This window comes from Plectropomus leopardus, chromosome 5 (assembly GCF_008729295.1).
Source record: "Plectropomus leopardus isolate mb chromosome 5, YSFRI_Pleo_2.0, whole genome shotgun sequence".
NCBI lineage: Eukaryota > Metazoa > Chordata > Actinopteri > Perciformes > Serranidae > Plectropomus > Plectropomus leopardus.
This window is the reverse complement of record NC_056467.1, coordinates 24178118-24193537: the sequence shown is the minus strand read 5'-3', so window position 1 is coordinate 24193537 and position 15420 is coordinate 24178118. Positions and strand designations below refer to the sequence as shown.

At 37.9% G+C, this 15420-nt stretch overlaps 1 protein-coding gene across 1 annotated transcript; it reads left to right on the top strand.

Moving 5' to 3' along the window:
- Nucleotides 1–316: 316 nt before the first annotated feature.
- On the top strand, nucleotides 317–11829 carry camkk1b (calcium/calmodulin-dependent protein kinase kinase 1, alpha b). Its single transcript, XM_042486764.1, has 18 exons — nucleotides 317–353; nucleotides 1277–1439; nucleotides 3175–3482; nucleotides 3578–3625; nucleotides 3714–3767; nucleotides 3854–3905; nucleotides 3989–4098; nucleotides 5011–5047; nucleotides 5138–5159; nucleotides 5262–5350; nucleotides 5790–5989; nucleotides 6168–6221; nucleotides 6311–6384; nucleotides 7555–7642; nucleotides 7752–7880; nucleotides 9155–9258; nucleotides 11345–11395; nucleotides 11730–11829. The coding sequence occupies exons 3-18, from the start codon at nucleotides 3243–3245 to the stop codon at nucleotides 11809–11811; spliced, it is 1434 nt and encodes a 477-aa protein (XP_042342698.1). The 5' UTR covers nucleotides 317–353; nucleotides 1277–1439; nucleotides 3175–3242; the 3' UTR covers nucleotides 11812–11829.
- The last annotated feature ends 3591 nt before the right edge of the window (nucleotides 11830–15420 follow it).

Genomic DNA, 15420 nt, shown 5'->3' with positions numbered 1-15420 from the left:
CTTACTACTAGTGCTAATACTATTATTATTATTAATAATAATAATAATAATAATAATAATAATAATGTCTTTCTACACCTTGCATAAATATGTCTTGATCCTGCAAATGAATTGTTAGTTCAGTTACCTTCATATACAAAGTTAAACATCATTGAAAAACATTCTGGTTTACATACAGTTATAAAATAAATGACAGATTGTTTCTTCTTCTCATTTACAGCAAGTGCAAGAATACTGAATGTCAAGCCTAAACCATGAGGTAGAAAACCTACAACTACCAGAATGCACTGAACACAAAATGGCAGCCGGCACGTCCATGGTGGTAACAAAAAATCTTGTGTTAAAGCTAAAAGGTAAGCTAAATTATATTTCAAAAAAACATTGACTGATGGAGAATACAGTAACAAAACTCTTTATATTTCATTAGTGCTACCCCGTTTTTACAGTTAGGTTTCAGTTTGGTCTGAGTTTTAGAAAGAGAGAGCAATGAAGACAGTCTGCAGTTGATGATGCTGAAGTTCGCCTTGATTGGTAACTTCAGGAAGTGGTTTTTGAACTAAACTTGGCTTAATTCACTCTACATGTGAAAAAAACGCTGTGAAATCTTTTAATCATTACATCGTGTAGTTTTTTTCACATACACTCGCCTTTTATGATACTATGAGCTTTACATGTAGACGTTACGTTTTTAAGCCTCAATCAACGTGAGGATTGCAGTACATAAACTAAAACAATACATTAAAGCCTTTTTTTAGGTTAATTACATGTAACGCTGGAATTAAGAGTTTGTAAATAAAAATGTCTATGATTCATTCTGAAATATTTAATAATATGTAATACTGTGCAAATAGGCTAAGGGTTATTTTTATTTTTACAAGTTTTTTTTTATTTTCCACATGCATGTATATAATAGAACAATAGCTTACATACATTATTATTATTATCATTATTATTATTATTTTTAACAGACATAATATGTTAGAACATAATATATTAAATATATTTTTAGTATTATTTTGATTATTATTATTAGTATTAGTATTATTCAATCAAAATAATTAAATATCGCATGTTTATATATATATATATATATATATATATATATATATATATATTAATTAATTAATTAATTTTTTAAACATGCTTTTTTCAATGGACAGTGTGTTTAATGTGTTGTTAACATCCTATCACTACCACTGTGGGTTACCCTCTGGACATGTGTATCTCTGGATGTCCAGTCCTGTCTTCTCTCTCCGTTTGTGTGTGTGTGCCTCAGAATAACTCTGCCTCAGCTATATGTGGCCTGAGTTAATCCTTACAAACGCGTGCAGCTCCTCGTCAGTGAAAGTCCTGCACACTGAGCCACAGAGGAGTTTTCCCTCCTGAGAGCAACATGCAGATTAACCTCAACAGCCACCAACACAGGACGTCTGCACCGCGTAAGTAAAATTAATAATTCACCTTATATTTTATCTTACACAGTATTTTATTAGTGTAATAAGTTAAAGGGGATTCAGATGAGCTTTAGGCTTCTGCTGCACATTAGTAAGTCTTGTTTATCATTTTATATTAAGTTTCACATTTAGGTGTTGCTATGATGTACAAGTTTATTTTATCATGTGTACACATTTGACGGTCTTGTGTAATGTATATATTGTGACAGTGCTTGCCCGTTAAAGCTTTCTACCTTGTTACATAAGAAGCTTTTCAGCACCCTTTAAGGCAATGGTGACTCTTATCTGTTGCTAGACTGTTCTCAGAGAGTGAGATCTCTCATTTTCTGTGTTTTTGTGTCAAAAAGTACCTTAACTTCTTATCTTGGCTCATCTGTGAAACAAAGATCTGGACAAGAGGAACTGTTTTCACCCTTTAAGCTGCAGATTGGACGCCAATAGACTCAAACAGACAAGTTAATCCTTATGTCAAAAGTTTTCTGTTTTTCTGTTTTAAATCAAATCAAGTTGATATTTAGCGGAATATCACATAAACAGTGACGTTTTTAGCTTACAAACAGAACCTTTACAGCCAACACATTAACTCGTCATAGCAGGAAAAGCACAGATGTTGCTTATTACGTTAATGACAAATGTTTTCCATGTAAGGCATTTTCACATTGTTGCATACTGGCTTAATGTCATGACTTACTGGGTTACCTATGAGAACAAAGCCGTCGTTATAGTTATCAGGTACACCTGTGCTTTTCCTGCTATGACAAGTCAAAATATGTGCTGTGAAAAAGATCCATTGAGACTTGGGCAGAGGTCTGTTGCTCACTGAATATAATGTTGCAGACAAAGTTGCAGACCACTTCTTGAGACCAAGAAACAACACAGCCGGTTGCAATTAAGTGAGTCTCAGTCTCCATCAGCTTTTTAAGCACCAAACTTTTTGGTGTCGCAACCTGTTGCTGTTTTTCTGACAGGGATTGTGCCCCCCATAAAGGATATTTGAAGCCAAAACATAATCTTTTCCTAACCACACCAAAGTGGGTTTTGTGACCTAAACATACCTACACATTTATCACAGTGTTGTTGAGTGGAGAAGTTTGTGTGTCCGCTATATAATCAAGTGCAAATGTAACATGGTTTGCAGAGATGTGCAGTGCCAACTTTTCTCCTTGCATTTCGGTTAAAATACTAGAAGTAGCTGCTAGAGTAAAACTCATGTGACTTCACTAGAGTCAATTTGTCAGACTTTGTACAGCTTCCTCTGGAGTCACAAAAGTGTTTTGTTGGGATTTGCAGTAGAACTCCCCAAGACCTGCAAAAAGTTTGATGTGTAAAATCGGTGGGGTTCCCTTTGAGCGTTTACTGTTTGACCATTTTTAGATTTCCATGCAGAGAGTTGCACGAGAGACATATTGCATCTCAAGATATGAAAGTCAGCTACTAAAAGTTAGTGCATTGACAAGCGGTGGTGTTACAAAGACGAAGAACACACGACAAACACGACACAAATATGAATTTGATTTCTTACAAAGTTTGCTGTTTGATTGGCAACTCTGAGGCTTTAGATTTAGAATTCTGCCAGAAGGACTTTTTTACATTACATTACCAGAACACAGAAGAGTTTCCACAAGACAAAGACAAACATTTGACAAAAGGAAATGCACATGTTTGTGTGTGTATGTGTGTGTGTGTGTGATCCCATGTTTCTCCATTTCTGCCTCTTCAGTGCAATGATGCCTCCTCACCAAGTAAGCTCTGGGACGTTCAGCTGTAAGTGAACGACGACAAACCACCATGAGCGCCGACACTGTTTGCAGGACAGAGATGGACTCGGAGCACAACTGTGAGTTGGCTGACTTGGTTTCGGCCATAAATGTGGCTGCCAACCGCATAACCCCGCCTAACGGCTACAGGTCGGGTGCTCCGAGGGCCATGAAACTCTCAGACAGGAAGCTGTCACTGCAGGAGAGAGGGAGCCGCATGGCTCGCCAGCCCACCATCGAGACCAAACGTGTGTCCATCACGGATGGTGATGTGAGGACACTTTAACTACAGAAATGATACTCAAGAGTGGAATGTTTTGACTTAATGATGATTTACTGATTTCATGTTGTTCTCATTTCCTGCAGGATTGTGTCCAGCTCAACCAGTATAAGCTAAAGAATGAAATTGGAAAGGTGGTGACTCAGTGCTGCACAATGACTCAGCAAAAGTGATGACAAATTACTCATAAAGCTGTTTACCTTTGTTATTCGTTCACTCTAGGGTTCATACGGAGTCGTAAGATTAGCTTATAATCAAGATTCCGAGCAGTACTACGTAAGTTGAAGCTTATACATATTGCTTTTATTGCGTTAACATGCCAGTTTGTCATCACCAAAATGTTTTTAATCTCTTATATTCAGGCAATGAAAGTTGTTTCCAAGAAGAGGCTGATGAGGCAGTGTGGATTTTTGCGTGAGTCTTTAATCATAAAATTTAAATGTCTAATAATAAGTTTTCTCAAGGTGTTGGTGGTGACATGTTTTGTGTGATTTCAGGCCGTGTGCCTCCTCCAGGATCAAACTCTGTGTTCCCTTTGGAGAAAGTGTACAAAGAGATCGCCATTCTGAAGAAACTGGACCACCATAATGTTGTTAAACTAGTGGAGGTCAGTCAGAAGTCATTTGCTGTACATATTTATCCTACAATCGAACAGCATGTTTAACTTTACCCTTTAGAATCTGGATCGACATCAGTGTCGTGCTGCGTTCAGAAATCTTTTACAAGCATTTAAGTCTCTGGAACTGGAGGAAAGTGTTCTAAATAATAATTTTTTTTGAAGAAGAAAAAAAGAAACAGGCACTAAGAACGTTGGCAAGAAATGTCTGGCAAATTGCAAAAAATAGTAAAATGAGACAAGAAAATTAATTGAAAATGCAGGGAGATAATTAGTTATTATCAAAAAATGGGAAAAATGTACAGAAAAATATGGAAGTTGAAAAAATATGTAAACACTGCAAATTTATAATTATAATTTTACAGAAAAAAAAATCCAGTTGACAGTATTTGATGTGTTGATGTTAGAATTTCACACTGTGTGGACATTAATAATAAAACGTTTTGCAGACATTAGGTTTTGTTCTCCATACCTTGCGACTAAATATTGATTCTATGTCAAAATTACGGTGGCATGAGAGTTTTGAAAGATGTTGGATTTTGGTTACTTGACAACACAACTTCAGACAAATAAAATATCATCATCCTCTGCCGTCAGTATTCCACATAGAATTGACGTTGGCATTAGACACTGTCCTGACATTGAATTTTGGTCACCTGACATAACAACCTAAACTCAACCAAACATCTAATGACATTGCTGGACAGCTGGGTTGCTCATTTGGTCTCTACTCAGGTTGCCAATGGTGAAGGTACACTGGGAATTAAATATCGTCACAGGACTCAGCCAAAATAATTGAGATCACCTGTGTGGGTGTATCATGACCTTTACTAACTAGACTTAATATATATTTGTGTGAAACATTGAAGAATATGAGACCGCTGAATTCAACATGTCTTGCAGGTGCTTGATGATCCTGATGAAGATGGACTTCATATGGGTAGGAATGCTCTCGTCTGGTTTTTTTTAATTTTTCTGTGTATCAATACAAAGTGGGAGAGTCATTAAATCCTGATTATTTGTCCTCAAGCCTTCGAATTGGTGAAAAAAGGGTATGTTTATGTATGCAGTCACATTCTAGTATTAAAAGTTTAAGCTTGTCTTTCAAAGTATAATTAACATATTTTTTTCCCTTCACTTCTCACGTGGGTCAGCCCGGTGATGGAGGTGCCGACAGACGACCCTTTCACTGAGGAGCAGGCTCGCTTTTACTTCACAGATGTCGTCCTGGGAATAGAGTACTGTAAGTTTACACATGATTTAATATTGATATTTGATAAACATTTACAGCTTCAAATGTACTGGTAACATTTGCTTTAAATCATTTGTGTTTTACACATTCAGTAGTGACTTTTTTGGGATTAAAGCTACTATGTGTAGAACCAGAAGATCTCTAACTCTGGTGCCTTAAAGGTACAGTTTAACCCAAATAAAAAAAACAGGTTTTTCCTTTCACCTGTAGTGTTATTTATCAATCAAGATCATACTCACGTCATAGAGATGTCTATCTTCTCTCCAGTAAAATGGAACTAGATGTCACTTGACTTGTGTGGCTCAAAGCGCCAGAAACAGACATTTGAAAAATTCAACAGCAATGACTCGTTCCAGAAATCATGACACAGTTTACTGAAGATAATCCACAGACCTTTTTGTGAGCAGTTTCTCTGCACTGTCTTTCACAGTGCACTACCACAAGATCATCCACAGGGACATCAAACCCTCCAACCTGCTGCTGGGGGACGACGGTCACATAAAGATCGCAGACTTTGGCGTGAGCAACGAGTTTGAGGGGACGGACGCCCTCCTGTCGAGCACGGCGGGGACACCAGCCTTCATGGCCCCTGAAATGATGACCGAACACGAGCAGAGCTTCAGCGGAAAGGTGAGGCAAAACAGGAAAACAGACAGTGGTAATCACTGAATGACACATGCTTTGGATGTGACTCATCATATCAGACTGTGTTTAATTGCGAGAAATGATGAAGAAATTATGTCCAACCGCCTACTGAGAGCTTCTCAGTAATGACACAGCCTTGATCATGACTGTGCTTGTTTACCAGGCATTAGACGTGTGGGCGATGGGAGTCACACTCTACTGTTTTGTCTTTGGGAAGGTAAGAAAGCTCACAGCATGTACAATAATTAAACCAGTCCAACATTTACTCAACATGTCAGTCATTTCATTTTGTTGGTCCTGTTGCAGTGCCCTTTTTACGACGAGTACATTGTCTCTCTGCACAACAAGATCAAGAACAAACCTGTGGAGTTTCCAGAGACGTAAGGAAACATTCAAAACGTTTAGATACAAGAAAATGTATTTGTCTTGTGACAGGATACATGATGTAGCTATAATATAATATCAGTATTGGTTAAAATTGTGTCATCTGGCAGCAAGTGCCTTTGCTTGTGATAAAACAAAAAACAGTTTGAATCTCACTTTGTAAAGACATTACAGTAGATGTGCCTATTACAGTATTATTCACTAAAAAAATATCTTCTCTTAACTGGAGAGAAAAAAGTGATTAAAAATTGAAATATTGGTTGATTCCATTCCATTATTTTGCATTCTCTCACAATATTTTGCCTTACCTCAAAATACTTTTCTTCCTCCATTTCTACCGAGCCATTTGTTCATTTTTACAGATCTCTCCGAGAACAAAATGTGTTGTGTTCTTTTGCAGTAAACTTGCGTTCTTTTTGCACAACCTTGCACTACTTCTCTTCTCCCCTTTGCTTCTGAGCCATATGAATATTTCTGTGGAGCTCCCCAAGGGTCACATGGGATGATTTTGTGTGCTGTCCTTTGCAATTTTTTGCGTTGTCTTACCATTCCTTCTGAGCCATATTTATTTCAACAGAGCACCCAAATGGTGTTGTCCCTCACAATATGTTTTTTTTTTTGTTTGTATTTTGACATGTTCAAACATAAAACAATGTTTATTTAAACAAAAATGGTGGTGCGTTGAACTCCCTGCTATGCTACACAAGCACATAGCCTTAGTGCTTCTTTATGTCACAGGATTTATGCACACGTCACTGCTGATTAAGTAACACCTCAGACACACAATGGAAAACAAACCTCAAAAGCCCATTTCAAACCATTTTAAGGAAATATGTTGTTTAACTGCTAAACCATCTCGAAACAGTGCACACTGTTTTCAGTTTGAACGAGTCCCTGGTTTCCTACCTCTGTTTCAGAACGCTCCCAATCAACTAAACCCTTCCCTCCAATCACCTGATCCACCTACAAAAGACCCATCCTCCACCTCCCTCCTACCCTGTCACAGCCAGCAGGGTCTCTAAACACCACTTTGTTTAGTTTTTATTTTATTTCACTTCATAAACTTAATAACCTTGTTTTCTCCTCACATTTCTTCCCCCTGGGCTGGATTTGTAACAGGAACCAATATCAAAAACATCAGTCGTTTTGTTTTGTTTTTTTCACAGACCAGTCATTAGTAATGAATTGAGGGGGCTCATTGAAAGGATGCTGGATAAAAACCCTGAAACAAGAATCACCATCCCTGAAATTAAGGTGACAGGAAATGAAAAATCACACCATCTGATTAATATTAAACAAAACATCATGTGTTCACTGTCAATCTATGCTACATTTTCAGAATGATGGTGTTTTGTTGTTACAGCTCCACGTGTGGGTGACAGAGAACGGCTCCAATCCTCTTCCACCGGAGGAGGAGAACTGCACTGCGGTGGAGGTCACTGAGGAGGAGGTGCAGAACAGCATCAAACTCATCACCAGCCTTTCCACTGTGGTGAGTCGCACACTCACCGGTCCCCATTTAACACTTTGATGACCACAATGGGCTGCTGGATTGAGTATTTCAACTGAGATAGCTCAGTTGAAATATCAGCTTTTATCTCAGCTAATTGCTTGAAGGCCTTTTCTTAAAATCTTGTATCTGTAGTCTTACAGCATCGATGCACCAAGCCAACGGTTGGCCATTGGTCAATTTCGGGCTGTCGGTGAACATGTGACACCCTAGATTTTGCAGTGTGTCCCACACCATTGGCACTTGTCAGCTCTCGTTGGCTACTTTTTGGCCAAGCCAGCATATTGAACGTGAATCAGTGATGATGAAGGCCATAGGTGAATGAAATCACTCTGACTGTCAGTTCAGCTCGGTGCACAAGAAGAGAAACTGAAGTGAGGAAAGAAAAAACACGACTGAAGTCAAGAGGGTGTGATCTCAAAACAAACTTGTTACATTCAGTAAGATTATATTTTTTAGCCATTGAGCTCTATAGCAGAAACGTTTTGTAGTTCTTTGGGTCATGTTTGCTAGCCCATGGTAAATATAATTTGTTCTTTCAACATTCGGTTGTGTTGTTAAAGTGCTACCTGGATGACTAGTTTCTTGAATCCGGCCTGTCTGTCTTCTGGTTTCCCAGTTTGCATGACAGATGCATTCTGCCGCTGCCTGCTGGTGGAGAGAGTTACTCCCTCTCACGCGTGCAGAACGTACCAGTTATTTGGCTGTTGGCTGTAGTCTTTGCAGTGTGTTAAAGTGCAACTTTTTGGCCGAGACAGAGGTGATGTGAGGCAACGCAACTGTCAGCCTTCATCGCCACTAGTTCTTTGATGCTGATTTTGAGTGTCTGGGCCTTAACAATCATAAGGGGACAATGTATTTCGCCTAAATGAAATCACATCTATGTACTTTTACAAAATTCCAGCACTCAAATCTCAAGATGTAGACATTAACAGACACAGGAGAACATAAAAAAGCTATTTATGTGATTGCTTTATGTTTGAAGTTGTGGAATTGCAATATTCATATGACAGTACAGGTGAAGGGGAGATTATTAAAAGTATCAGATAATAATATAGTTTTAAAAACTATAAAGTGTAAACCCTCAATGGTTTACAGTTTACAATTGTATACAAGTTTACAAGTGAAATTGATAGGATTTCATGTTAAAATATATATTTTGACATTTATTAGTGTTAAAATTTGGTGTTATACCTCACTACCTCACTGGCAGCATGGAAATGTTAAGTGTTTTCTCTTTCTGATGTCCACTGCAGATTCTGGTGAAGTCCATGCTGAGGAAGCGGTCTTTCAGTAATCCCTTTGAGTGTCAGGGCAGACGGGCGGAGAGGTCCATGTCTGCCCCTGGAGGTCTTCTTACGTAAGTAGCCTACTCTGCAGATCCTGCCTGCTCTGCTCTGCCAAACTGCCAGCTCTGCGATTAGGCCTCTAACAAAACAAAGCAGCGAGCAGATGCTTCGATAAAAATAGATCAGTCAGTTACATTCTTTATATGTGCAGCGTGTCTCTCACATATTAAAAATGTTTGATCTACCATCATATTTAATATAAAAATCTTTGAATACTGACTAGCTCTAACTCCCATTGTATTTATTTTGTTTTGGTCCAGAAATTAGCAGCACACTCAGACAGATAAAAGCATTTGTCCTCTCCTGATAAGCTAAATGGAAGCCCCTGTGGCAGCAGTAATGGCTGTGCTGCTTTTGTTTTCCATTAACAAGCCGGTCCTGTCTGTGGGGGGGGCCTCTGGCACAGCTAATTACACCTCCATGTGAAGAGATGTGGAGCTGCAGCTACGTCCTCCTCCACACTTACCCAGGCACCACCACCAGAGCCACAGTACCGTCGTCTCCCACACATGTGTAATCTGCGGAGATCATACATTAAGTAAATCTTAGACAGCTGCAGTGTGAAGGGTAAAACTTAAAATTATATTTGAGCACCTGGATACGAAAGCGGATGCAATAATTAAAGATCAAAAGGCATAGTTTGGCTCTACAGCTGGCTTCAAGAGGAAGATCAAGTGTTTTGGTTTGATCTTCTTGGAGGGATGATGTATTGTAATATCACACTTTTCTATGATTTATCTGTTAATTTACATAATTATTTATGTAATTTCTTATTTGCATATTTTATATTGAACACTTTGGTTCTCCATCATCACCCATATGGAGCACTATAATGAAATTTCAAATAGTGAAACTTAAATGAATCAATAAATGAAGCACTCATTCACTTTAATGCTGAGAGTCAGATGAGGAGATTGATACCACTATCATATATAAGCTACAGCCAGTGGCCAGTAAGGGTAGCTTAGCATAAAGACTGGAAACAAGGGGAAACAGCTAGCCTGGTCCATCAACTGTTAACAAAATCTGCCTGTTAGCACCTTCAAAGCTCACAAAATGCTTCCACATCATTTGATTAATTTCATAAAAAAGTGTAAAAACAAAAATTACATTTTTAGTCAGTTACATAATCCCCATTAAACCATAAATTATTGTTTCTAAATTTTTATGTACAGTTTAAACAAATGAGATATATAATCATTAGGGACAGGCCCTAGAGCCCAAAGTGTCCCCCCCCCCCCCCCGGCCTTCACCTGCAAAATATCACTCAAAATGAACACGTACTGACAAGGAAGTGACTCTGAATATTGACAAAAAGACACAAAAAGACCACAAAGGGATGCAAAGGACCTGGAAAGAGATACCAAATAACGACAAAATATACAACAACCAAATATACAACAACCACAAAAAAACCAAAAAAGACACAAAATTACTTAAATAAGACAAATAATGACCTAAAAGAGGCACAATATGACTAAAAGACACAAGATTGCCTCAAAAAGACATAGAACTACCTCAGAAAGACACTAAATGATCCAGAAGAGACATGAAAGACTCTAAATTACCTTTTAAAATGACTAAAAAGAGACACAAAATTACCTCAAAATGACTGAAAAGAGACACGAAATTACCTAAAAATGACACAAAATGACTTAAAAGAGACAAAATTAGCTTGAAAAGACACAAAGTGACTAAAAACGGCACAAAAACACCACAAAGTCTGTATGTCTTACTTCCTATGTATGTGAGGTGCTGGGGCCTTTTGCATTTCTATGTCCAGGGGCCCATTGTCTCATAATCTGCCCATGGATATAATGTGTTAATCAGTGAGCTTTACAAGGGCAAGTAGGTGAGCATGGAGTAAAGCTACCTGTTCCCCTCTATTTACAGTCTTGCTAAGCTAAGTTAACTCATTGTAGTTTTATAGTTACTAAACAATCATGAGAGAGGTATCAATCCTCTCACTGAAGTCATGGCTTAAAAGAGAAAAGGTTTATTCTCATCAATGTCTAACTGCATTTAAACTGCTAGAATAAAACCTCTGTTTGTAAATTATTAGAGGATAAATTCTTACATTACATCTCCTTCTTGCAGTGGCTCTTGGGGCTTATTAAGGTCTTCACCGCAGCTTCATCCTTCCTTAAGGTAAATTTTTATAAAAGGTTGCGCTCATACGCCTCATACACAGCACAGCTTATCAGTTGTTTGTTCAACCCTTAAGAGGATTTCAGGAAGACAAGGCTCTTAACAACGAGCTGTACCTGAAATAAATAGACAAACATTTGCTGTTGGCTGCTTTGTGTTGGCTTTCCCATCTCTCTCAATGTTAACAAGAAGTGATGAGCTGAGCTGTGGAGGACAAGTAGTCCATGACATTTTTTAATCTATTGTTAACTTCCCCCACCTCCTCCTCCGCCTGCTCACCTGCAATCTGATGTTGCACCTTCGACAACCTCACCGAGTGTTTGTTGCCCCACAGGAAAATCAGCAATGAGGGGAGCAGAGAGGGGGAGTTGGAGAACTTGATGGAAGACGATACATTTATAGAGAGTACAGATTAAATTGACATATGCACACAGATAACATACAAAAAGATGCTGCAGCAAATAATTTGCTTTTGTACCCTTTTTTCTGTCCTAATTTATCCCTTATTTTTGCTTTTGCTTGCTCTGCTCACATGCATAAAATTTGCTTCTCACTTTAGTGCATAAAACTGATAATTCTGAAATTAATTCTGTGATGTATTCAATATCATAAAAATGAGTAGTTCATACATAAAACATTCACAAGTTAGATTAAATTTCATTCTGTTCTTGTTTACAGATGGCATTGTTGATGTTGTTCATGAGCATCAAAATTATGTATTTACTTTGGAATGTTCTTAAAATGTAAATATGCTCCGTAAAGAAGAAATTTTTACCTTTTTACTACAGCTGTTGAAGATAATTTTATTATTAAAGATAATAAAAGTTCCAATTTTAAACAATGACTTTAAATGATTGCAGAAAAGGCCATTTTGTGTAAATGCAACTTCTATTACAGCGCCATAGCAGTGCTGTTGTGTTGAATATTGAACACCAGAAGGCAGCCTTGTGAAAACAAGTATATTCATTTTCTCTTTGTTGTGTCCTCATTTTGCCTCTGTGTAGGTTCCCCATTCAGTCTTTCTGCTTTTTCCTAGGAGGCCTTAAAATTTTAAAGCCATGATGCCATTTAGAAATGTCCTAAAGTGAAGTTTTAATTAATATATATACACGCATAAATAAATACTCCGCATCACTTTGTATTTTAGCCAGACCTTTAAGGATGCTCTGCAGTGACACAGAGGATCTCATCTCAAAACTCTAAAGACACTGCAAACTGACAAACTGTAGCCTGTAATGTATTTAGTTATTTTTTAAGGCCTGTTTCAGTGTCAAATACTCGTCATTCCCCACACCAGCAGAGGGCAACATCATGTTGCAAATAAAGAGATCAACTGCAAACCACGAAGCCCTGAGTTTCAGTAACAGACTGAATATAAATATCACATTTTTATATACAGTCTATGTTTTCAGAAAGAAGGACTTTTTTATCCCTCAGTGGTGAAATTTATAGTCTGGTCACCAGAATAAAATATTGGCATTGTACAATTCTGCAAACCACAGAAACATTACATGTATGACATAGTTCACATGTATACCATAGTTCACCTTACATGTATAGTTCACCTTACATGTGTATGTATATTGAACTACATGTATGTGAGCTGAGTTTATCATCAGGTGGAGGAGGGGTCTGGTGAATGGTTTGTGTAGCGCCAAAAGCAGCTGTTTTTTTTTTTGTTTTTTTTTTTTAACAACACTCCAGGACACGTCCAGCTGTGTTTGTAGTGACAAAAGTGGGTGTTTATCAATGACAGTTTGGGAAATGTCAAGCATTGTTTGTAGTGATCAAATGGGACATTGTAAGCCAGGAGAATGATCTTTTTCTTATCTTTTCTTAGCCTTATCCAAACCAACTGTGACCACAAGGTTGTAACAATAAGAGTCATAAAGAAGAGTTTCAGTGTATCTGCTACACATGGAATAACAAATATAACATCCATCTTTGCAGAAACCTTCAATGCCAACAATTATTCTGGCAACTGGGCTGGAATTTTACTGAAGTACCCTTGAGCAAGACACTGGGTCACTTCCAGCTCCAGGGACACTGCTCGGACAAATTTCTCTTTGTTAATTTACTGCAGTTAAAATATGTTTAAAAAAATAATGCATCCTTTTATTATTATTGGTATATCATTGGTACATTTTAAGCTTTAGAATATTTTGGTACAGTCCAGACAGCCAATCCAACAACAAGTTTAAGAAATATACATATACTATACATATACTTTTTTTTTTGGGGGGGGGGGGGTGTCTAATGTAAACCCCATCTGTAACGATCATAATTTATTTAGATATTTTATGTAAATGCAAACTGTATCCCAGCACTTCTCTCTTCTGTAACTGTGCAGCAAAAAATAGACTTCTGTGGATGAGGAGGCATGATGCTGCAAAATGTAAAATCCCTGAGTGCCACTGAGAGTCCCTCTCACAGCAGTACTGTCCATAACGTGGTCTGATCAGCACAAATTTCAGGTTAATCACATTGAGCTGTGGATACATGGTTGGTTTAGATAGGCAGGTTTTAATGAGGTAAACCAGTAGAGTGAGGTGGAGTGGGCCCTAAGGTTTCTCTGGAGGTGTGTGTAGTAGGTGGAACAACATCTCTTGTGGTCTGAGACCAAACAGAACAATGTGGAACAGAGACAATGGCAACAAACACTGAGCACAGACAAAGATAGATGTATAAAAATAAATCTACTTTTTAGCTTAACTTTTGATGAATGATCAGGCTGCTGTGTGACTACAGATGAGAAGAAAACAGATCAAAATGTAAAGGACATTTTAGTGGAAAACCTTGAACAGAATAAAAAGTAAACTGACGGAGGTTAAACAGTTTCTTTGGAAATCAGTAGACTGAACTAACTACACAGTTCGGTCTATCTAAAGTCCAGTGTGTAGGATTCAGGGGCATCTACTGGTAGAAATGGTGTATAATATTCATATCTATGTTTTCATGAGTGTATAATCTCCTGAAATCATAAGCAGGTTTTTGTTACTTTAGAATGAGTCCTTTATATCTACATAGGGAGCGGATACGCCCCCGGAGTTCACCATGTTGCACTGCTAAATTTCTACAGTAGCCCAGAATGGACAAACCAAACACTGACTCCAGATGGGACCATTTGCTAGATGGCACTTAGTCCTACACACTGGACCTTTTAAGAAACAGTGTGTGTATGATTAGCGAGATGTTGTGGCATCTAGTGGTAAGGATTGCAGATTACAACCAGCTAGAATTTCTCCTACTTAGAATTTCTTCAGTCTTCAGGAGGTTTTTACCAGAAGCGAAGTTATCTGCACGGGTCTCTTCTGCTCCAAAACAAACGTTGACACGCTGATTTCACTGGTAAAGTCTAATTTACCCATCTATGGCCAGTGTTTGGTTTGTTTGTCTTAGGCTACTGTAGAAACATGGCGGTGCAACATAAAGGACTCCATAGGACCTGCTCATTATGTATAAATGGCTCATTTTAAGGAAACTAAAACACAACAGTTCTCATTTTCAGGTGATTATACATGAAAGAAAACACACTTGTTATATTGAATTCCATTTCTGCTAAACATATCCACCTATATCATATACACTGGACCTTTAAAAGTACAGCAGGCAAGATTAAATCAAATCACATTGTTGGTTACAGATCCATAAAGATTGACCATCAATTTATATGTAATAATGATATGATGGCAGCTATAGAGGGAATAGTTCCACACTTTGGGCTTTTCCACTTTCCTGCTAAGAATTAGACAAAAAGATTGATACCACTCTGTGTGATGACAGCGGTATCAATTGTCTCACCTCACTCTTGGCATAAAGCAAATGATTTGTCAACTGGAATTTCATTTTTAATTCATTTTTATGAGACCAATATTTAATCGGATCTCATTTTGACCACAAACAGCAGCCAATCAGAAAGTGGCAATTTGACACTGATTTCTACTGGAAGAAAAGCAGAAGGTGATGTAGGCTATCCTTCAGATGTGAAGTGAGGGGTCTGGGGGTCCCACCCCCCTGCAAATATG

What these genes read in the sequence shown, in the direction of transcription:
- camkk1b (XM_042486764.1), top strand. Translation starts at nt 3,243, where the DNA reads ATGAGCGCCGACACTGTTTGCAGGACAGAGATGGACTCGGAGCACAAC. An exon ending in CCTGTGGAGTTTCCAGAGAC is followed by an intron (nt 6,385 to 7,554) that starts GTAAGGAAACAT and finishes TTTTTTTCACAG; the next exon opens with ACCAGTCATTAGTAATGAAT. An exon ending in CAGCTTCATCCTTCCTTAAG is followed by an intron (nt 11,396 to 11,729) that starts GTAAATTTTTAT and finishes GTTGCCCCACAG; the next exon opens with GAAAATCAGCAATGAGGGGA.